We start from the raw sequence: 24,516 nt of genomic DNA, 5'->3' as shown, positions 1-24,516 counted from the left end.
TAATGCTCAATCAATGAGTCGATTTATTTTGGAAGGATATGGACATATTGATAGATTCCCCTGCTTTGAACTGCTTACAGAACTTGCCTGGACTATGTATCACTTGTATGCTTTATTTTGGGAGGATATGGACATATTGATAGATTTCTCTGCTTTGAACTGCTTACAGAACTTGCCTGGACTATGTATCACTTGTATGCTTTGTGATCTATCTGTTGATGCAGCGAATTATGGTAGTGCTAGCGTATCTTTGCTCATGTGTCACCAGTGATGCAATTTTTCCTAGGAGCCGTCAATTGACTTGGTGTCGTGACATTTCTGTATCCTCCTCCCTTCTACTAGTGATGGTCTAATTTTGGGGGCCAACAGAGGTGAGGCAAAGAACCTCACCCCCCCACTGGTGCATAGGCCTATCCACAGGTATGGCTATATGCTGGACCGGTAGTCAGTGACGGTTATGATCCAACTGCAGTGGTATCAACCTAAGACAGGAGGCTGACGCCTAAAAGTCAGTTTTCCGATGACGGGTAAGAACCATATGTTGAATTGGACAAACCTAACAGGCACGGTCCCTAGCCAGATTGCTTTGTTACTTAAACAGAAGGGGGGAGATGCTAAGAACCAAGTACATGATGCATGGCATTTTTGGTTGAAAGGTGACATTTTTGGTTGAAAGGTGACGCCAGCTAGCCATTGAGATGATATGATTATGTTAAGATTTGCATTCATATGGATATTTGACTCCTGCTGTTCACCTAGGCCTGCTACAGGACTCCTGGAGAGTTCCCATTGGTTGGGGAAGTACAGTAGGAGGGAGTTCCGGGGGAGGAGCTCTCTCTGGCGGTTCCGGGAGGAGGCCGCGTGGGTGGATCAAAAAATCTTCCTGGGCGCGTACTGGACATTGGCGGCAGTTTCAAAAAATAAAGTTTGTTCCTGCTTGAGTGGCTCGTGATTTTGTGCCCAGCCAGACTGCGGCAGCTGCCATATATAAAATAAAAAAACAAATGATTTTTTTCCTTTTAATAAAAATGTTTTCTTTGTTGCAGCAAAAATATATATACTTAAAAGGCCTGTCAGGTTATCTCCAAAGTTACACAGTTTGTTAGAATTCCCCCAAAGAGAAGCTTTATCCTCACGAATCCAATTTACTAAAAGGTTCACAAAAATAAACATTCCACCTATAGTAAATTACTGGCAGATTTTTTAGAGGTGGTCACTGGCTGACTCCAGGTATCTAAATAAAGACCATGGCATCTTGATGTTATTTTCATCACGTACTCTTAGAAATAGCTACCCCCTCCGTGGGGTAAAATGTACCATCTTAGGTCTGCAAAAATTCAGGCTGTACTCTGGCCACTTTCTGGAATTCTTCAGTGTGGGTCTTAGGACACTGCATCTCACACCAACTAATGGGAATCATCTGGACACCTGATTCACTGTGGGCTACCACCACACCCAGCTCATTCTTGGCAGTGATCAGCAAGTAGTTGGACTCCGCATGACTTAGATCACTTTAGCCAAAACAATGTCACCTGGGCAGAAACTCTTATCTTTTTCAGATGCTCGGACATCTTCCTTTCTGATAGTTCCTTAGAAGGAGTTCTTCAGTGGTGTGGAGCCCACATATGGGATGTGCACTTTGGCAAAGCATGAGACCTTACAGGTTACAATAGTTCCCATATCCGGAAGTAACTGGGACTCTGCTTCTCTCATCACAGATACCATGGGAGGCACGCTGTTCTTGCTGCTCTTCATCAGGCAGCCCGCAAGTGGCGAAAAGATGTAGCCGTGCTGGGTATAGGTGCCGCTGCCAGGGCTGCCCTCCTCCAAATTACAGAGACGTTCACCAGGGATGCAATATCTCACGGGTGTCACCATCAAAACAAATTAAAAAAAAAAAAAAAAAAGCTGGGCACAGTGGCACACATCTGTAGTTCCAGCAGCTTGGGAGGCTGAGACAGGAGAATGGCAAGTTCAAAGTCAACCTCATCAACTGTGAGGCACTAAGCAACTCAGTGAGACTCTGTCTCTAAATAAAATACAAAACAGGGCTGGGGATATGGCTCAGTGGTTGAGTGCCCCTGAGTTCAATCCCCAGTACCAAAAAAAAAAAAAAAAAGAAAGGAAAAAAAAAAAGAAAAAAGAAGTTGTTAAATTCACGGGTGAGGCAGGGGATGTGGCTCAAGCGGTAGTGCGCTCGCCTGGCATGCATGCAGCCCGGGTTCGATCCTTAGCACCACATACAAACAAAGATGTTGTGTCCGCCGAAAACTAAAAATAATTTAAAAAAATATTAAAAAAATAAATTCACAGGTGAATAATATATAATTCCATTCATATAAAGTTGAAAAGATAATAATTAACCTACAGTGATAAAGTCAGAATAGTGGTTGCTTGGTGGTGTCCATAGAGGCTGATCAGCTGAGAGGAAGCCTGTTGGGTAGCTGGACATTGACGATACCCTGTATCTTGGTTTATCTGACAGTTATTTGGGCATGTCTATAAAAATTCAATAGGGAAAGAATATTACAGAGATGAGGGGGAGTTGAAAGGCCTTGCAATTTGAATACTGTACAAGTTGTGCTTTAATAATTCCTTTAAAGAGCTGATATTCTACCTCAAAATAATAGTAAAGTCAGCCAGGTATGGTGATCATGGTGACTTGGGAGGCTGATACAGGAGAACTGCAAATCGAAGAACCTGGGCAATTTTGAACCTCTCTCAAAATAAAATAAAATAAAATAATTAAGGCTGGGGATGTGGCTCATGCGGTAGCGCGCTCGCCTGGCATGCACAGGGCGCTGGGTTCAATCCTCAATACTACATAAAAATAAAAAATAAAGATATTGTGTTCACCTAAAAAAACCTAAAAAATAAATATTAAAAAAAAAAAATTAAAAATTTTAAAAAGGACTGGGGATGTAGCTCAGTGGTAAAGAGCCCCTGGGTCCAATCCCAGGTATCAAAATGATAATATTGCTAGGCATGGTGGCACATACTTGTAATCCCAGCAGCTCAGGAAGCTGAAGCAGGAGGATCACAAGTTCAAAGCCAGCCTCAGCAATTTAGTGAGGCCCTAAGCAACTCAGCAAGACTGTCTCTAAATAAAATATAAAAAAGGGCTGTGGCTCAGTTGTTAAGTGCCCTGGGTTCAATGATGGTACTCCCCTCCAAAAAATAAATAAATAAATAAATAAATAAATAAAATTCAAGACCAGTGTCAGCAATTTAGGCCCCTTACTGAGACCCTGTCTCAAAATAAAAAGGACTGGGGAAATGGCTTAGTGGTTAAGATCCCCTGAGTTCAATCTCCAATACCAAAAGGAAAAAAAAAAAAAAAAAGAAGAGTTATTAAGTGATAAATTTCAATAAATGCAAAGCTTTTACTTGGCTTTATGTGCTTATTTTAGAATCAGGCACTTCATTTTCAAAAATAAGTGTTCTCAGGCAGCCTCAGCGAAAGTGAGGTGTTAAGCAACTCAGTCAGAGGCTGTCTCTAGATAAAATACAAAATAGAGCTGGGGATGTGGCTCCGTGGTCAAGAGCCCCTGAGTTCAATCCCCAATATCCCAAAAAACAAAACAGAAACAAGTGTTCTCATGTGTTTGTCAGTAGAGAAGAGATACCACCAGAAGAGGGTCCAAAGGAACTGCAGAAGGGGGATCTCAGGAGAAGTGGGTTTCTTAACACACACAATGGAAATTACTTTCAGCATGTGTCAGTAGAGGCACAGGGATTTATCTAGGAAAGCAGGGAACACACATTCAAGAGAAATTCAAGACTCTCTAGGGGTTCTCAGGCTGCTTTTTTAATATGTGACTTTTTTTTTTTTAATTGTAGATGGACACCATACCCCTATTTTATTGTGTGCTGAGGATCGAACCCAGTGCCTCACATGTGCAAGGCAAGCGCTCTACCCCTGAGCCCCAGCGACAAAGCGCTTGCCTTGCACATGTGAGGCACTGGGTTCGATCCTCATCACCAAATAAAAAATAAAGATATTGTGTCCATATACAATTAAAAATTTTTGTTCTTTTAGATATACATGTCAGTAGAATGTGTTTTGACATACATAAATGGAGTATAAGTTCCCATTCTTGAGGTTGTACACGATGTGTAGTTCCATTGGTCGTGTATTCATAGTTGAACACTGAAAAGTTGTCTGATTCATTCTACTGTCTTTCCTATTCCCATCCCCACTCCCTCATTCCCCTTTGTCTAATCCAATGAACTTGTATTCTCCCCTCCACCACCCTTGTTGTGTATTATCATCTACAAATCAGAAAGAACATTTGGCCTTCAGTTTTTGGGGGGATTGGCTTATTTAGTATGATAGTCTCCAGTTCCATCCATTTACTGGCAAATGCCATCAATTTCATTCTTCTTTATGGCTGAGTAATATTCCATTGTGTGTATATATATCTCACATTTTCTTAAGCCTTTCATCTGTTAAAGGGCATCTAGGTTGGTTCCATAGCTTGGCTATTGTGAATTGAGCTTCTATAAACACTGATAAGGCTGCACCATTGTAGTATGTGGATTTTAAGTTCTTTGGGTATATGCGGAGGAGTGAATAACTGGGTCAAATGGTGGTTCCATTCCAAGTTTTCTAAGGAATCTCCATACTGCTTTCCAGAGTGGTTCCACCAATTTGCACCTCACATGTGGTAGGCAAGCGCTCTACCCCTTCAAGGGCGGGGGGAGTCCTCAGGGGGGATTACTTTGGTATACAGTGTAGGTGTACTCCCCCCCCCACATCCTCACCAACACTTATTATTACTTGTATTCTTGATAATTGCCATCTGACTGGAATGAGATGGAATCTCAATGTAGTTTTGATTTGCACTTCTCTAATTGCGAAGATGTTGAATATTTTTTCCATATATTTGTTGACCATTCACATTCTTCTGTGAAGTGCCTGCTCAATTCCTTTGCCCATTTATTGATTGGGTTATTATTTTTTTTTTATTGTTAAGTTTTTTGAGTTCTTTGTATTTCCTGGAGATAGTGCTCTACCTGAGGTGTGGGTGGCAAAGATTTTCTCCCATTCTGTAGGCTCTCACTTCATATTCTTCAATATTTCCTTTGCTATGAAGTTCTTAGTTTGATACCATCTCATTTATTGGTTCTTGATTTCCCCTCCTGTACTTTAGAAGTCTTGTTGAGGAAGTCAGTTCCTAAGCCAACATGATGGGGAGTTGGGCCTACATTTTCTTCTAGTAGCTCAGGGTCTCTGGTGTAACACCTAGGTCCTTGATCCACTGTGAGTTGATTTTTGTTCAGGGTGAGAGATAAGGGTTCAAGTTCATTCTGCGACTTGTGGATTCCCAGTTTCCCCAGCGCCATTTGTTAAGAGGCTTTCTTTTCTCCAATGTATGTTTATGGCGCCTTTGACTAGTATGAGAACTTATTTATGTGGGAGTGTCTCTGTGTCTTCTATTCTGTTCCATTGGTCTTCATGTAGTTTGGTGCCAATACCACAATGTTCTTGCTACTATAGCTCTGTAGTCTAACTTAAAGTCTGGTATTGTGATGCCTACTGCTTTGTTTTTCTCACTAAGGATTGCTTTGGCTATTCTGGGCCTCTTATTTTAACAAATAAATTTTATGACTGCTTTTTTCTATTTCTACAAAGGTTTTCATCGTAGAGGTCTTTCACCTCTTTTGTTAGATTGATTCCCAAGTATTTTATTTTCTTTGAATCTATTGTGAGTGGGAGAGTTTTCCTAATTTCTCTTTCAGTCAATTCACCAATGGTGTATAGGAACAACTGATTTATGTGTGGAACCTCCTCTTTTAAATGAAACAAGTGAGGGGTGGGCATGGCTGCCGCAGTCTGGCTGGGCACAAAATAACCGAGCCATTCACTTTGTGAATTTGCATGTTATCTTCCGGCAGGGGCCATGTTAACCTTCTCTGTATTGTTCCAGTTTTACTATATTGCTGCTACTATGAGCTCTGCTTTAGTAACTTCTAAATACAATTTCTGATTAATTTTGTAAAGTATTGGCCAAGTGAACCATCAAACTTTATTATTGATAAAAATCTCCAAGTCATACAGTATCTCCAACTGTTACCACCTAAATGATACCAGCTACAATCCAAGTAGCTCACAATATATGAGGAGGTTCTGCTCAACAACATTTTTTTTTTTCGTTTCATACACTGTGGACTTTGTAAACCAGCTTTGGAATTCATCTCTTTATGACCTTGTTCTGTTTAAAATGCTACCTGAGGCAGGAGGATTGCAAGTTCCAGGCTAGCCTCAGCAACTAAGTTAGGCCTGAATCAACTCAGGAGACTCGAAAGTGTCCCTGGGTTGGGGCTGGGGATGTGGCTCAAGTGGTAGCACGCTCGCCTGGCATGCGTGCGGCCCAGGTTCGATCCTCAGCACCACATACAAACAAAGATGTTGTATCCGCCGAAAACTAAAAAATAAATGTTAAAAAATTCTCTCTCTCTCTCAAAAAACAACAACAAAAAAAAGTGTCCCTGGGTTACATTTCTAGTACAAAAACAAAAAAAGCTACCTGAATAGGGGCTGGGGTTGTGGCTCAGTGGTAGAGTGCTCGCCTAGTGCAGGTGAGGTACTGGGTTTGATGCTTAGCACCACATAAAAATAATTAAAAAAAAAAAAAAGACATTGTGCCCACCTACAACTAATATATGTATAAAACTTAAAAAAAAAAAAAAAAGGCTACCTGAATAATACTTAAGATATCAGTAGGCTGGGTGTGGTGGCACATGCCTGTAATCCCAGCAGCTTGGGAGGCTGAGACAGGAGGATCAAAGCCTGCCTCAGCAATGGTGAGGCACTAAGTAACTCAGTTGAGGCCCTGTCTCTAAATAAAAATACAAAATAGGGCTCAAAACAAAAACAAAAAAGATACCAGTACAACACATCTTCTCAGCAGCCAGTAGAAAACACTGGCAATGAAGCAAAGGGCCCATGGTAGTGTACACTACAGCAGCTGGAGATACTGCTGCAAGCTTAGTCCTTGTCTCTGATGCCAACCCATGAGGAGGACTTGGTTTTGAGAAAAAGAAAAGAGAAGGTTTATTGCTTTGCTAGGAAAGGAGAAATACTGGGGACTCCTGTCCCAAAGTCTGTGATTCTACCCATCAGCAGGAAGGGGGGGCTTTAAGAGAGGTGATTGAAAGGCTACATTCCAGGCATTCTCTGTTAGAGTTGTAACTCACTTGTTAATTTGGGAGGCAGTCATTTCTGAGATCTTCTGGTGCCATCCCCAGAGTTTGGATTATTCCTATGGTGGTGTATACTCAGAGACAGATAACTCTGCCTAGGATGGGAAAGAAAGGTGACCCTGTTTCCCCTGAGATTAGGGAGGGGGAGAGATTAGGGAGGAGCAGGGAGAGAGGAAGAGAAAGAAACATGTTCACTTAAAAAATAAGTTGCAGTGGCAGAGAAGCAAGGGCTATATTCAAAGCATAAAGTAGACCACTGTTACAGAGGGACATTAGGACAAGTGAGACAAGGGTCACGGTCCAGCGACTCTTACATACTGGTAACTGGCCTCATCACTCCTCGCTTCCTTGGCTAAAGTTATATTCTTAATTGGGTCCTAAATGTGACAGGTGAATACCTTGTGAATTACTCACGTGTGAAACTTGAGTTGGAGTAGTGGGTGGGTGTGCTTAAGGTCCTACCAGAGCTGAAACATGACTCCAACCTATGATTCTTGCCTTCGGAATTCTTAATCTCTATTTTTGGCCCAGATCTTCTCTCCTCAGCTTCCAAAGCACATTTTAATTGCCTAAAAGCCATTTGTGAAGGCCCCACAGCACTTCCAAATCAATACTCAAACTAGGCTCCAGATCTCAGGCACTCACCCTGATCCCCTCCTGCTTCCTATTTCATTTACTGGTAGCTGCATCCATGTTGTCACCCTTCCTAGAACCTCTGAAGTCATCTTTGTCTTCTCTTTTCCAGGATAAACTGTGCCTCTTAAATCTCTCTCAAATTGTCCCCTTTTTCCTTATTTAAGTATCATCATCCCTCACTCACCTGAACTGGTAAGAACTAATTCATACCTTCAAAACTTCCCCTGTTCAGATTTATTCCCTCCTATACTTTCAAAAATACAAATGTAATCTCACTTCTGTTACAAAACCTTCCATGGCTCTCCTATTCACAAAAAGGCAAAATCTACATCTTTTAGGGTAGCTTTTGGTCTCAGCTACTCTGAAAAGCCTTGACTTCTTTGACCACACTATTTGGAGTTGATCTCCCCTTCATTCTGTCACTTTGTATGTTTTATTTATGGCTCTTAGCACATTCTGTAATTCCCTTGTCTGATTATGAACTTATTATTTGTCCTCCCTCGCCCTTTTTGTAAGGTCTATGTGGGTCTGTGATTTTTTTTTTAATTATTTATCTATTTTATTTTGGTACAGGGGACTGAACTCAGGGCACTCAACCACTGAGCCACATCCCCAGCCTTATTTTATATTTTTATTTAGAGACAGGGTCTCACTGAGTTGCTTGGTGCCTTGCTAAGTTGCTGAGGCTGGCTTTGAACTCGTGATCCTCCTGCCTCAGCCTCCTGAGCGGCTAGGATTACAGGTGTGTGCCACTGTGGCTGTGATTTTATTTTTCAAAGTGAAAAGTAACAACCTACTCCCCCGCCCCCCAGCACAGTCATGGCACAGGGCAGGCACACAACAACCAGGTGCTGAATGAAAGGCCCTCATCTTCCATCTCTCACTTGACTACTCCCCAGGACATTCCTTGTTGTTGAGTTACTTCAAAAATCTCTTTCTCCAAATGAATGTAAAATTATTTGCACTTTTCCTATTTTTTAATTGTTTCCTTTACTTAATGTGCCCTTCTTGCCTGTCTGTCCATTTTTCCTCCTGCCTCAGCCTCCCTGGTTGCTAGAACTGCAGGTGTAAACCACCCCACCCAGCCCAAATCCTGACTTTTCTATCAGGATATTTCAAAAGTTACAGCTCATGTGACCTTGATTCCATCCCCTTGTGTAGTTCTTTGTAAATGTCTCCGGCATATAGAATGATACCTAGCACATTCTAGGTACTAAATAAATATTCATCTCTTCTGCTACATTGCTATCTCCCTCATTCTAGGGAAGGCCGAAACAGCTTATTTGGAACAGCTATAGGCCAAAATCACAAAGGTTTAATGTCCACCTGTTTCTTTTTCAATATTTTCTGAGATGCCTGGCAAAGGACAGTATGAGCTGAAGTTCCCATTCTTTAATCCATAAAGCACACCTTGCTTAGCATTTGGATGGCCATCTTAAGTGACAGCCACCATTTTAAGGAAAAGTTTCACTTTCCCTCCCAAGGGCATTTCTGAGAAAGGCTCACCACTCCCTCACACCAACCCAACCGTAACCACCTGCAGCAGGACCCGCTGGTCTCTGATTCCTAAGCTTGCCCTATAAAAGTCCTGGATCCCAACCCTGTTTTGCCTCTCTCCACTATAGAGATGGCCTTTATTTGTCATTCTGACAAATAAACTCTTGTGTGCAGCTCTTTGATTTCTCACATACCCATCTCTCGTTCCTTGCTTTCCCTTCATTCTGGTGCTGAAACCCGGGATCGGGTTCCCCAGTGTGCCCACTCCCCTCTTCGAGGGTCAGGCCCCAATCCAGATTCCATCAGGAGACCAGGCCCCCCATTCTGCCAAATGTCCTCTCCACACCCACCACTGGACATTGCAGATAAGACCCCTGTTCTCTAGTTGACCTAAACGACCTACAGGTCCTGAGACTCCCACGGTTACTGTATGGTCAGGGATATCCCCAGCCACAGCTTTCACAGCTACGGCTGATCCCTACTGTTGACCGGGTCTATAGGTGGCCTTTTATTTGAGTTCTGGGTTTTGAGAAAAAACCACCAAGGGTGATTGGGAGTTAATCCTGGTGAGATGATCTCTCAGCCTTGGGTTAATCTCTATGGGCTTCTGCCCCTTCTACATAGTCCTCGCTGGGTGTCCAAGTGCCTCTACAGGGTCCTGCCCCAATGCTTACCCACCGGTGGTGACAACCCCCTGAGTGTAACCCTCCTCTTGACTAGGTGATACTAGAGACTGGGGGACACCCCACCTCTAAAATCACCATGGGCAGCTCCTCATCCATTCCCTCCCATAGTCCCCCAGGCTGCCTCCTTGCTAACCTAGGGTCTCTCTCACCCTGGACCTAAAGCCCCCAAAACTTATCCGCTTGTGCAATCAGATCTGGCCTCTGTATCCTTTGGACAATGTAGCCACTTAATGGCACTCTAGATCCCAATATTACCAGAGGCCTTTTCAACTATGTGAGCGTTCTGGAAAATGGAAAGAGACATCCTATGTTCAGGTCTTCTCCTCTCTGCATTCCAAGCTCTCTCTCTGCAACTCCTGCACAAGTCCTCTGAGCTCCCACCTCCCCTAAGTCTGCTTCCAAAGGGACAGAAGATCCTACCCAGGACTCCTTCTCCTTCGACCCAGTGGATGAATCCCTGCCATACCACGATTCTCTTTCTAATGAAGCCTCCGGGCCACTGTCCCCTGGGCCCCTCCGCCCTTCTGTCCTCCTACCACACGTTCATGGGCTGCCACTGCCCAGCCTGCATCTCTGTGTCCTCTACTCGAGGTGGCTGGGTAGATGGTGTAATCCAGGTTCAGGTGCCTTTCTCTTTGTCAAATCTTTCACAATAGAAAAGCAGCTGGGGTCTGATACTTCATGTCCCACTTCAAGTACATATATCAAAGAGTTTCAGCATCTGACCCAATCACGATTTGACCTTCCCTGATGTCCATATGATCTTGTCTAACACCCTCCTGCCCGAGGAGCACAGTGAGTTTGGGAGCAAGCTAGAAATTATGCTGATGGGGTACATCAGACCTCCGCTGCCCATCCCATCGGCACTGACGTGATCCCAATCAGGACCCCAGTGGGATCATAATTTGCCTGGAGAAGTAACTAGTAGAAACCAATTCATTACTCGCCTCCTAGCAGGATTTAGAAAGGCCGCCCCTAAGGCCATCAATTGTGAAAGGCTCCAGGAAATCTTCCCAGATAAGAGTGAAAACCCTTCAGCATTTCTAGACCACCTGACCAAGGCTTTATTACAACATATTAATCAGGACCCCGAGACTCCAGATGGGAGACAACTCTAATGACTGCTTTTTCTCCCAGAGTTTCCCCGATATTAAGGCCAAACTAAGGCACCTCGAGAGGGGGCCCCTAACTCTCCAAGCTGAGGTGGTGGGAGTGGCCTTTAGGGTGAATAACAGAAGAGAGGAGAAGGCCTGGGAGCAGAAATATCAGATGCTCGCTCAAGCTGTCTGTCTAGCCTCGGCATCTGTCCCTGGTTCCACTGGCCCGCGGAAGGATCCCTCAGGACCACTTGGACCCTGTTTTAAATGTGGTCAGATGGGTCACTGGGCTGGTACATGTCCCAAGCCTTGCAAGCCTACGGGCCCTTGTCCTAAGTGCCATCAGGAGGGACACTGGGCCATTGACTGTCCCCAAGCTCTTGTGGCTTCCAGCCACCTGACCCTTCTGGCTTCCCTTTCCAACTCTTAAGACTGACTGCAGAGGACTGAGGAGGACCAGGTCCCCATCACCTGACCACTCCCTTCACTTTGCGGGAACCCAGGGTAACTGCATTTCAGGTGGGCCTGTCTCCTTCCTCCTAGACCCTGGGGCTAGATATTCAGTCCTCAAGGAGTCCTGGGGGCTACCACTCGCTCTATGACCTCTGTTGTGGGGTAGAGGGCAAACCTTACAACCCTCACAGACACCCAGCCTCATTTGCGCTTTTGGCTCTCTAATTTTTACCCCTCCTTTCTGGTCATTCCACAGTGCCCTGTTTCCCTATGGGAAGGGACATCCTTACAAAGTTGGGGATGACGCTTTCCTTCTCCCCTCGTATACACTTCCATCCAGACTCACCTGCTGCTCCCCTGATCCTCATCCTCACCTCAGGACCGTCCTCTATTCCATCTGCCAGTGCCTTCTCATTACCCCTTCCCAGGTGGACCCTACTGGCTGGGATCGCCTCACACCACGAGGCCATTCACATCGTCTCAAACCCCCCTCCATTTTCTGGCCCAAGCACAACGCCTGCTGTCCCTCCTTGCTGCCACTGCCCTCTCTTTGCAGAGTAGCCTTGTCAGGCTCCTGACAATAAACCTGCTTCTTACCCCAGGTGGGTGTGTGACTAGTCCTGCGCCACTTTTCTTTCATTGATGCCAGTGACTCCATCAGTTCTCCCATCAGCTTTGCTCTCCCCTCGGGGATTTGGGCTGCTTTGGGATCCTGGCCTGAGGGCCCAGAACAGTGACCACATATCTTCTTCCATTCACCTGGTGCTCTTCTTCATCTACACTCCGGCCTCATTTGGGTCCTTAATCTTCATAACGTTTGCAAGCGCTCAGGAAAATGGCAGGAAACCCCTTATGTGCAGGCTCTCTCCTTTCTCACTCTTAGCCTTCCCTGGGCTCCTCTTGCCCCCTCCCCCCCCCCCCGCCAGCTTCTACTTGCCACTAAAGCTCTGGATTCTCCAGAGACCCTACTTCTAGACAAACAAGGGACCCAGAACCCTCCTCCCTGCTTCTATGGGCACAGTACATTGTAAAGCCTGGGCAGCAATGTCCCTGGCCAAGGCCACACTGAAGCTAACACTGAAATACAAAGGGCAGACTCAGCAGGCTGGATAAGAGGCCTAAAACTTGAAAAAAAAAAAAAAAAGTCAATTTAAATTTTCCCTTGGCTACAACACAGAATGACTTCAAAATTTTCTCCCTCTCCCCCCTCCCTATCTCTTTCTCTCATATCACTTTAATGAAGTAATTAATGGTCATATCATTTTTTTCCTAGGACTAACACTTCATTTGGCTCAGAGACCAATTTACAAAGTTGGCTCTTATAAGGTCCTTGCTTAGCATCTGGATGGCCATCTTAAGTGACAACCACCATTTTAAGGAAAAAGTTTCACTTTCCCGCCCACGGGCATTTCTGAGAAAGGCTCACCACTCCCTCATACCAACCCAACCCCTAACCACCAGCAGCTGGGCTCTGATTCCTCAGCCTGCCCCACGAAAGTCCTGGAACCCAAGCCTGTTTTGCCTATAGAAAGATGGCCTTTATTTGTCAGCAATGACAAATAATAAACTCTCCTGTGTATGTCTGCCTGGTCTCCGCCTTTCATTTCTTACTTACCTGTCTCTCATTTCTTGATTTCCCTTCAGCTCTTAATCTAATAAGTTTTAAAAGTGATAAGGCCTTTACTCATTTATTCTGTGTACTGTCTTGTCTATGTGTGTGTATCAAAACCAACATATAGAGCACTCATAAACTAAAATTTAAAAATGGATCCAAAAAAATCTCTAGCCAAACTATAAACCAGCTTTTGTTACAGGAATACCACCAATCCCTCACCAAAATTGGGCCGCCAGGGACTGCATTCCACCACCACTCAGACAATTCTCCTCTCTAACGACAAAAGTTAACCTAGATCTTGGCCCAGCACCAAGACTCTTGACCTTCCCATCCCTTCCGCTGGGCAAGCTCACTCTCAGGTCTTGGTTCTCAGCTCTTCAGCAGAGCTCACAAAAGCCCTGGCCAGGCAACCAAGACTCTCTATGGGCAAAGCCCGGGACTAGGGAAGATTTGGTGATGACTCCCTTCTCTCAGTCCCAAAAAGGCTTCAGCCCTGGGGCTAGTGAATTGGGTGGTGACCACCCCTTTCAATGCTGTCCCCTCTCTCACTCTGGGTTGTCCTAGAGCAGGAGACATCTTCCTCTAGCCACTCTAGCACTCCAACTCACCATGGGGAACTCCCAATATAGAATCCCACCTGACTCACCTCTCGGCTGCCCCCTCCATTTGGCTTCTGACTAATTCAACTTTCCACTCAGTCATAGCCATTCTATGACTTGGACAATGGTCACCTACATCCTGTGCCCCTAATGAGAGATTCAAATGCCGCCCCTTCCCAGCAGGTAGAAGTTATAGAAGACTGACCTACATCCCTGTTTCCTAAGGGGCCCAATAAAAAACAAAAAAGTGGGGAATACAAGATACTTGCTTAGCATCTGGAAGGACATCTTAAGTGACAGTCACCATTTTAAGGGAAAAGTTTCGCTTTCCCACTCCCTCATACCAATCCAACCCCTAACCACCTGCAGTAAGACCCACTGGGCTCTGATTCCTGAGCCTGCCCCATAAAAGTCCTGGAACCAAGCCTGTTTTGCCTCTTTCCACTATAGAGAGATGGCCTTTATTTGACAGCTCTAACAAATAAACTCTCCTGTTTATGTCTGCCTGGTCTCTGTCTTTCATTTCTTGCTTACCTGTCTCTTGTTCCTCACTTGCCTTTCAATACCTTCAGACACATTATTATGAGCAACTTCAGTATCAAGGATTTAAGACTCTTTACTTTTTCCTGCAAATGTCCAATGGATGGTTAAAAGCAGGATTAAAGACTTGGCATCTCTGCCTGCATTTTGCATTCATCTTCTTTGCTCTGAGTCACCTTGGATTCCAGAAACAAGGTCTGATAGGATAATGATCATGTGATGAGTCAACCTTACCACCAGCTTCCTACCAGGCAACAGCACTTTCTCCTCTGGGACAAGGCCCTGCCTGCCCAATCCTGAGATAATGACCTGGTCAAGATCACCTGTTTGGGCAGCTTATGAAATCCCGCCAGCTATGCAGACCCCCCTCACCATTGCCCCTATTCCCCTATAAAACATCAAAGTCATTCTCAGTCTCTGGGCTAAGGGCCTTTGTTTTCTCAGTACAGTCATGCTTTAAAGAGTTAAAGCTCCTTTCATGTTTTTCAATGTTACCTTTTCTTTTTGGTTTTTGGGGCAAATAGACCTCATTTGACAGTTCCCCAGTCAGGACCCTGGGCTAGGACTTCACTGACCACTTTTTTTGAAAAAAATATATATTTTTAGTTGTAGATGGACACAATACTTTTGTTTATTTAGTTTTATGTGGTGCTGGGGATCAAACCTAGGGCCTCACACGTTAGGCTCTTCCACTGAGCTACAATCCCAGCACTCCATTGACCACTTTTAAGACCGAAGCCTTAATAGGTTATGGATTTCTCTGAATCTCACATCCTCAGCTTTTTTGGAGATGCCAGCCCCCCAGGTGAGATTAATTTTAATAACATTTTCTTTAATGCAACAGAACCAAAACATTATTCCAACATGTAACCAATATAAAGTAACTGATTGCAGTATTTCACATTATTAATTTGTGCTAAAATCTCCGAAATCCGTGTGTATTTTGCATTTACAGCTCATATTAAATGGAATAGCCTCATTTCAAGTGGTTAACAGCCAAATGTGGCATACAGATTTACAGCCTGTGCTTTTCTCATTCTGAATCATTAGTTCTAGAAGGAAAATAAGTCCTTTGTCAGATCTTCTGAGGATTTATAAGTGCATATAAAAATATTTAGAGTTTTGAAACTTCAGGCTAATGCTTTCCCCTACTCATTTGACCCCCACCCTACCCCTATTAACTTGTGCAACACTTTGGAATGTCCATTCTAATTTACAGAGGGAAAGAGCTTCAGGGTGCAGGGGATGCCTCAGGCACCTTTTCAAGCTTTTACCGGTGACAAGGCAGAAGGTCGAATTCTAGGTCCCACCACAAAGAGATTAAGGGCTGGAAACACAGCCTGGGGGGAAATTCGGCTCAAAACAGCCTTTGCTAAAATCTCAGTAGTTACCGACAGCTTTATCAAGTAGCTCGTGTTGCAGAACTGGCTGTCATCACAGTCCGATCTAGCAAAACTTATCCACTCAATAAATATCTGCGGAAAGCCTGCATACAGACGTCAGGAACATCAGTGGACCAGACGGACGAGGGGCTCCGTCGGCGGAAGGCATACCCAGGAGAGACCAAGTCCTAGCAACGCTGTGGCGCGCCGAGCCAGGCTCCGAGCTAAACACCTCTCTGGCTTCACCGCATAAAGCCTCGGTTACCCTATGAAGTAAGCATGACTCCTACCTTCGGTAAACTACGGTGCGGTTGAGCAAGTTGTCATAACCCACGGCTGCGACCCACCCGCGCCCCCGAGCAGCACATGGTTCACGCGTCAGCGCCTCAGGAGGCGAGAAGGGCGGGTTCGCACGGTGCACCGGAAGCGCCGCCTCGGAGGCCGGGGGTCGCTGCGGAACCTTCCCGCGCCATCGGAACCGCGTCGCCCCCATTCGGCCACGAGGGTATCCTCGCCTAAGGGCAGACTGCCGTTCGGAGCCTCCGACACCGCGCCGTCCCCCGATACTCGTCGCGGAAGCGTGAGAGGATCAGGGTGGGAACTGAGGGCCCACGGTCGCTTCGCAAACTACGCTTCCCGTGAGGCGGCGCGGTGCCGGGTGTCTGGTGCGCAGGCGCGCGCACGGCGTGCGTGGCGGCGTCAGCGGTTCTAGAACGTTGCTGTGGTAGCGTTCGGGCGCCATGTTAGGACGAAGGGGAAGGAGGAGAAGCGCTTAAAGCGGCGGGAGCGGGTGCGGGAGTGGGGTTGGACCCAGGGCTGAGGCAGGCCCCCCCCTCCCTCCCGCCTCAGTGGATCATGCCCAGGGCGGCAGCGGCGGCGGTTGCGGGGGGGAAGTGACTGGGCGGTGCCGGCGCAGGAGACGATGCCGTTGTAAGTGATTCCTGTTCTGTTCGCTCTCGCACGCCGGCCGGGCCTCGGGGGCGTCGGGGAGGGGGAGGGGCGGCGCGAGCCGGGCCCGCGCCCAGCCCGCTGCCGGCGGACGGCCGCCCGGGCCCGCTGCCGCCGCCCGGGGCCAGCGTCTCCCACCCCTTCCTGTCCGGACCGCGGCCGTCGGGCCGGGGGCCTTCCCCTTCCGGAAGAGCCGGGGCTGCTCCCGTTGCTCCGCCGGTGCTGGGTACGGAACGGCTCCCGGCAGCGCTGCTGGCGGGCCCGCTCCTCGTGGGCGCTGCGCTCGCGCCTCCTCGCCCTCGCCGCCGCCGGCGCGTCAGCCTCCGTCGGGCCCCTTCGTTCTTCCCTTTCTCTGAGCGCCCCTGTCGTGCGCCTGAGTTACCCACTTCCGCTTCCCTTGTGCAAACCTGCGTGAGCGCGGGTGAGACGGGGTCTGAGCTTCCAGGCCCGCTCCTGCGGCCCCGCCGCGGCCTCCCGGTGCTCCGGGACGGGGCGCCCCCGGTGCGTGTGCTCGGTCTCGTCCGGGTGGGTCACGGGATTCCCCTCGGCGTCCTTCGCCCTCGATGCCCACGGACGCTCCTCTCCGCCCCCGATTGCAGCCTTATTAGAGAGAGCTTCCCTGACCCCTTCTGATCCGCTAGGCCTACAGCGGGTACTTACGTAGCCCTACAAGGTTTTTAAAAAGTTTTCTCTCCCTCTTTTTTTCCTCCTAAGAACAAGATGCAGTTTGAAAACTTGTTTCTGGGATCAAAAAGTAGATTAGAGCCTTTACTCTGCTTATATTCAGCAGCGTAGAGGCCTCCTCTGTGAGACTGCATTCCTTCAGTTTTGAGGTGTTTAGAGTGCCCCTTTTAAAAAGACGAAAGGCTGAGTTTTCTTCATCTTTGTATTCCAAACGAAGCGTGTCATTGACAGTTGACGTTTTGTTTAAATCAAATTCAAGGTAAAGATTTTATGGTTTCTAGGCACCCAGTGTTAAGTCAGCTTAATTTTGTGAAAGTAGGAACAATTTAGTTTTTGGAAATATAGTTTATAAATAGAAAAAAGAAATTTATATATATATATATATATATATATATATATATATATGTAAAAGTTAAGTAAATATGTGTGTGTCTTTAAAGGTGAGACTTTAATTTTGACACATGCCTTTAATGACATCTATCGCATTTTACATAATTATTTGAAAAAAAGTATCTTCTGACTCCCTCTTGTGCCCCAGCCTCACTCACTCACCCCTGATATTTTGTATAGAGACCTCTCAAATTATTTTTGTAATTAGAATACTTTTTTAGTAAAGATTTAAAATTGGTGAGGTTTCTGTTGATTCATATTATCATGGAATTGGAAAAAGATGCCCTGGGGGGAGCCCAGATCAAACAAGATTTTTTGTGGCAGTTTTTCAGTTTAGAAGGAATTCAGATAAATGTTCAAATGATGTCATGATGATTTAGTGTTAGCTTACAGTTCATTGCTATTTTTGAAAAGGGACTCCTAATTTTGATAATTATGTCAGTAATAAAAATGGAGGAAATGTATACTCTAAAGAAAATGGTTTCATAGAGCAATTTCAAGTAAATCTAAATGCACCTGCTTTTTTCTAACATTCTTTGAGGAAGGAAGGTATAAGTTTCTATTAAATTTTCACTTCAGCAAAATGAGTATATGAAAACTAGAATAATATAGAGAGGATTAATATAATCTCTGTAAAAATATAAAAAAGAAATCACTTGAGTTGTGGCTATCATACTTTAAATAAAAGGACATAAAGGAGAGTAATCAACATCAATGACCAAGCATTCATGCCACAAAGAATATTGAAATTACTGGAAAAGACATTAAGTCTTGCTAAAGGGGAAACTAGAGATTTTCTCCCAAACATTGTGGAAGCTGTCACAAGAAAGGGAATTAGGGTAGTTTCATGTAGCCATAAAAGGTAGAACTGGGATCTTCTGGTTAGTAACTATACTTATAGCAGTGTTTCTTGTGTGCTATTTGTGGATGCCTGGAGTGAAGGTTGTCACTGAGATCCTTTTAGAGGGTACCTAAGATCTTTAATAATAATGAGATACTATGTCTTTTACTTCTGGCATTTGCACTGATAGTGTGAAAGTAATGGTGAGTAATGCTGCTAGTGCCTTAGGATCAGTCAAGGCAGAGGTGGCTCCATATTGTACATGTCATATTTTTTTACTACACAGTTCAGAAGGTTCTTGATGAAGCATTAAAAAATGTTAATTTGCTGGGCATGTAGGTGCTTGCCACTAGAGGTTAAGGCAGAAGAATCATAAGTTCAAGACCAGCCTTCGCAATTTTGCAAGACCCTACCTGTCTCAAAACTTAAAAGAAAATAATAAAAAGGACTGGGTATGTAGCTTGGTGGCAATGTCTGGATTCAATTCCCAGTACCAAAAATCACAAAATTTATTTGGGCTGGGGCTCAATGGTAGAGTGCTCCTAGATTTGATTCCCTAGCTCTACAAAGAAAAAAAATTAAATTTTCATCCTTAAAAAGTGTCTTTTATTATTTTCTATGTTTATGTAATTATATGTGATACTGAGGGTCTTTTATTTATACGTGGTACTAATGGGTCTTTTATTTTATATGTTTATTTATTTATATGTGGTACTGAGGATCAAACCCAGGGCCTCACACATGCCAAGCAAGTGCTCTACCACTGAGCCACAACTCCAGCCCATGAGGTTGTCTTTTTAATATGCTTTGATAATAGAAAGTAGAATAGTGATTTTTGAGGAAGAGTACTTGTTTGGTTTGTCTTCTAAGCTAATCTAGTGGTTTTGTTTATTTAATTTTTGGTACTGGAGACTGAACCCAGGTGTGCTTAACCACTGAGCCACATCCCCAGCCTTTTTAATTTTTTATTTTGAGACGGTCTTGCTAAGTTGCTTAGGACCTCACTAAATTGCTAAGGCTGGTCTTGAATTTGGCAGTCCTGTCTCAGCCTCCCCCAGGTTGCTGGGATTACAGGTGTGTGCTACCACACCCAGTTTAACCTACTCCCCCCCTCCCCCATGGAGCTCCTTTACCTGAACTGGTGATGAACTGTGGATATTCAAGTTTGAATATTTAGCAGGAACTTTTTGCTAATTAGTTGAGCCTCCCCTGTCACTTCAAGAAAATAGCTAGCTAGGTGTGGTGGCTCATACCTGTAATCCCAGTGGCTCTGGAGGCTGAGACAGAAGAATGGTGAGTTCAAAGCCAGCCTCAGCAAAAGCGAAGCCCTAAGCAACTCAGTGAGACCCTGTCTCTAAGTAAAATACAAAATAGGGCTGGGGATGTGGCTCAGTGGTCGAGTGCTCCTGAGTTCAATCCCTGGTGCCCCCCCCAAAGAAAAAAGAAAACAATTGACAGTATTTGTAGCCAGTAAAAACAATTGAGCTTTTAAGCAAAAATTGGAATTTTGGAAAGCTTGTTTCTGTAATTGTGAATGTGACACCTTCCCAGTACTTAAAAGATGATATTGGTGATGAATTCCCCCCCAATGGAGATTGAACCTAGGATGCTGAGCTATATCCCCAGCCCTTTTAATTTTTTTTTCTTGAGAGAGGGTCTTTCGAAGTTGCCCAGGCTAGCCTTGACCATTGGATACTCTTGCCTCATCCTCCCAAGCTGCTGAGATTAAAGGCATATGCCACTGTGTCCAGGTAGTGATGGTATTAATGGATGTAGGTTTTTTGATGTTGCTTAATGTGTGTCAGTATTTGGAATTCAGTGAATTCATTATTTTCTAAATGACAGTCATGATGTAATAAAGTCATACCTGGTTAAAAGGTACATTCAGAATACAGAGTAGGTCAGAGTTTTGTTATTTACATATTAGTTATACAGAATGGTAGAATTCATTGTGGCATATTCATAATACATAAAAACATAATTTTATCATTTTACTCCCCAGTATCTCCCAGCTTTCCTCCCTTCCCTGTCTGCCTCTACTCTAATGATCTCCCCTTTACTTTCATTGCATCTCTACCCCTCCCCTCCCAGCTTCCATATATGAGAAAACATGATACTTTTCTTTATAGGTCTTACTTATCTTGCTGAAAATGGTAGGTCAGATGTTAATGCAACAGATTACAAAGGGTTGGGATTGTTTTAGCTTTATTATCATAACTAGTTTTTTGGGGAGGTGGGGACAGGACTAGGGATTAAACATAAGGCCTCATAGACTACCACTTTTCTGTATCCTCAGCCTCTGACTCTTTGTTTTAAGATTTTGGAGCATTTGTAGTGAATTGCTTGCTACTCAGTGAATGGTTTTGGAATGTGGGGTGTTTTTATCTTTAAGAGTGTTTTCAGGTCATGCTTTTTTAGTAGAGAAATTGAGATGGAAGATGGTAGATGGAGTAAGTTTATGAGCTTACTCAATTCCTATTTCTTGATTTTCCTCCTAAAGTGAAAGCCTTCTTATTTAATAACATAAATTTCAAAGTGTTTTGGTTCATCGGAACATTCCATTCCTTGGTAACTAAATCAACTTTATGTTACCATTACACTTAAATTTATCACCTTCATTTGCATGTAGGCACATTTATAAAAACTACTTTCCTAGAAAATGAGACCATTTGGATTCTTAGCTGTTTCTCATTTCTTTTGTTTTTTATTCTGTGTTTTCAGTATTCTAGCTGCTTTTTTTTTTTTTTTTTTGGTGTGGTACTGGGGTTTGAACTCTGGGATACTTTACCACCAACTATACCCCAGCCTCCCCCGCCCCCTTTTAAATTTTGAGACAATTTCTTAATGCTTGGTTGCTCAGGTTGGCCTCAAACTTGGGATCCTCCTGCCTTGTCCTCCCTGATTGCTGGGATTTAGGCATGTGCCACTGTGCCCTATTCAATAGCTTTTAAATAATTGCATAATCTTGGCTTATGATTTACAAGGCAGTAGTGTTGCTGGAAGTATTGGTTCCTCTTAAAATAGATTAAAGTGAGGCTGAAAGTATCCCCTTGGCCAAGTTTTTGAGGGTGCTAAATTGTAGATTGGTGTTTAAATTAGTTCTGGTTTCCATGCTTATCCCATCTTTTGTGGATTCTGTTGAGAACCATGTTTGATCAGTTCAGCTGGAGTCAGTTTACATTTTAAGACCCATTTTTCCCAAGGTGCTATGGTGCTAACTTGTAGTCCTGATACCAGAGTCCTAGGCCAGAACCCAGACTTTGAAAATCCAACAAATCAAATCTGATCACTCACCCCAAAAACCAAACAGAAAAGGTAATGGTGAAAAACATGAAAGGAACTTTTATCAGCATGGCTATATGAGGAACACAGGAGACCGGTGCCCTTAGCTGTGTCTTCCAGAGACTAAAAATGACTTTGAAGTTTCATAGAAAGGGGAATAGGGGCAATGGTGAGGGGTCTGCATAGCTGGAGGGATTGCACAGCTGCCAAAGCAGGCGATGTTGATCAGGTCTGTCTGTTATCTCAGGATTGGGCAGGCAGGGCCTTGTCCTGGATAAGAAATTGCTGTTAACTGTGGGTAACTTGAACTCATCAAAAGATATTTATCTATCATATCTTGTTCCTGGAATCCAAGGTGACTAGGAGCAAAGAAGACGAATGCAAAATGCAGGCAGAGATGCCAAGTCTTTAATCCTGCTTTTGGCCATCCATTGGACATTTTCAGGCAAAAGGAAGTCCTTTTTACAGTCCTAGTGCTGGGGTGACAGGAGGTGGGAGGATTGCTTGAGTCCAACCTGAAAACATAGGGACACCCATCTCAAAAAAAAGAAATGTCCAAGCTCAAGATTTTTGGTACAGAAAAAAATTTAAATATCAAACTATTTACAGATAACATACTATATACTTACATACACACAGTGTAATATATTCTGTAGAACCTAAGATCTTTGTAGGTAATCCCGGCCCGGCCCTTTTCCTTTTTCCCTTTTCCATTGTCTTTCTTCTTTGCTCCTAGACTGTTGCCCAGGCTGGCTCAGAACTTCTGGGCTCAAGAGAAGCTTTTGCCTTAGCTTTTCAGGTAGCTGGGACTATGGACAGTACCCGGCAAGTATTTTTAGTGACTGGGTGTAGATGCTTCTGTGGGAATTTTGGGTATTAGGCCAGAGTTTTCCACATTCTTATTTGTGGAAATTTAAGTATTTGGTCCTATTTAGCGTTTTATTTTTTGGTGATAGTGGGGATTGAACCCAGGGCTGTGGGGATCAGTGACTCACATCCTCAGCCTGGAATTTAAGGATTTGGGAAAGTAAAAAATGTGAGGGATTTGTTAGATGTCATTTCTTTCTTCTATCGAAGTTATTTTGCAAATTCATATTAACCTATATTTCATCCAGAAACCAGCTCATTGTATTTTATTAGTTTCTACAGTTTGGGATTAAGAGTAGTATCACAGTCATTTTGGTCACCTGAAATGTTTAAATTGCATTTCCTGGCATTAATGTATATAAAACTATGCTTTAATAATTTTTTTATTAGTACATTTTAATTATACAGATTGATGGGTTTCCTTGGAGTTTTATATATTTTTTACTTTTCTGACACATTTTAATATATTTTTTTTCAGCTTCTCTTTATATTGCCTTCATTTTCAAGGTGTACTTGGCAGGTTGATACAGGAGTGCTGCAATTTGAGAATCTGAGGTTATTGTTGTTTAATTTCTCCTAGATAGTAAGGAGAAAGAAGGCAGTGGGGCCCTCAGAAGTACCTTTAGGAAGGGAGGATAGTAATCTGGCCATTGTAGTAATTGAATAGCAAGTACCTATTGCCTACATAATCAACCTTGTTTGACCTTGTGCTTCATCCTGTTTCATTCCCATTGAGCATATATTTACCTCTCTGTTTGATCCTCTGATGCTGCCTACTAAATATTGGCTGGATCATCCACCTTGAATATATTTTTCAAGAATGCAGTTGTGTTCTAAACATACTTAGTACAATTTAACACAGAACAAGTGGTCAGCTATCCTCACCCTCCCCACTCCACCCTCGTTCTGATATTGAAGCTAGGGGTCCTCTACTGTGAAGCCGCTTCCCAGGCCTTTATTTATATTCTAAATTTTGAGAACAGGGTCTTTCTAGGTTGACTAGCTGGGGAACTTGGGGTCCTCCTACCTCAGTTGTACCTGTAATACAGTTATCTGCCAGTGTGTCCAACCTTAGAATAATTTCTTAGGAAATAGATTACCTTGGTTATATGCTTGACTCTTGAGTTTCTGTCATTATTTGCTATGCCTTGTGAAAGAGGATGATATATTTTGTACATTAAGATACTTTAGAGAAATACTTCTTTCCTTCTCCATCCAAACTCTTTTTCTTTGCTTAACCTGAATGCACATATTATGTTTAAGGTCAGACCTTTGGACAGCAAATTACCTATATACAAGAAGTTATTTTAGTTTATCTGATTGCTTCTAAACAAGACTGTCTAGCAAGTTAAGCTTTCAATTTTAACTTTATCATAGAAATGATAAAATTATTTTCTGTTGGGTAGGGGCTATAAATTTTTAGACAAGTTGACCCTGTTGATAGCATGGACCACAACTTGTTCCAAATGCCAACATTAGGAGACAGAGATTCATTCATCAATAGTTTGAACTTTGTATAAATTGGGGTGAGACAAAGTGCTTAAAACATTAAATGTTTGGGAAAATGCCACTGGGGAAATGACGTTGTCCTTTGTGTGTTATCAGCCTAAACTGCCTATTTTCTCTCTGCGTAGCCATACTTCTTTATTTTTTTTCAGGCTTTTATTTTGCATTTATTGTTAAGGATCTGAATCCCAGAGTAAATTTCTCATTGTTATTCAGAACAGAGGCTATCTTAAACATCCCCGTATTTCTGATTTTAACATCGTCTTTCATGTATAGTTATGATTACA

General features: G+C 43.8%; 1 protein-coding gene, 1 non-coding gene and 1 pseudogene across 5 annotated transcripts in view; 1 reads left to right on the top strand and 2 right to left on the bottom strand.

The window, feature by feature from the left end:
* On the bottom strand, positions 1-16,439 carry LOC124090136 (exosome complex component CSL4-like; annotated as a pseudogene).
* LOC124090488 (U6 spliceosomal RNA) lies at positions 5,851-5,958 on the bottom strand. The gene has a single exon (XR_006851099.1). It is a non-coding gene; the product is annotated as a U6 spliceosomal RNA (small nuclear RNA).
* A 49-nt stretch (positions 16,440-16,488) lies between the features above and the next one.
* Papola (poly(A) polymerase alpha) overlaps positions 16,489-24,516 on the top strand; it is a 62,231-nt gene continuing 54,203 nt past the window's right edge. For 2 of the 4 annotated variants that reach the window (XM_046440517.2, XM_046440515.2), the window contains exon 1: positions 16,489-16,641. In XM_046440517.2, coding sequence (XP_046296473.1) covers positions 16,634-16,641 — 8 coding nt within the window. In that variant the 5' untranslated portion in view covers positions 16,489-16,633. The remainder of the gene's footprint in view (positions 16,642-24,516) is intronic. The other 2 variants (XM_046440516.2, XM_046440514.2) reach the window with 1 other exon arrangement.

Source organism: Marmota monax, unplaced genomic scaffold (genome assembly GCF_021218885.2).
Source record: "Marmota monax isolate L192 unplaced genomic scaffold, Marmota_monax_Labrador192_F-V1.1 WCK01_AAM20220418_F8-fsc00017, whole genome shotgun sequence".
In the NCBI taxonomy this organism is placed as follows: domain Eukaryota; kingdom Metazoa; phylum Chordata; class Mammalia; order Rodentia; family Sciuridae; genus Marmota; species Marmota monax.
The sequence above is the reverse complement of the archived record's forward strand: the minus strand, read 5'-3'. Positions and strand labels throughout refer to the sequence as shown.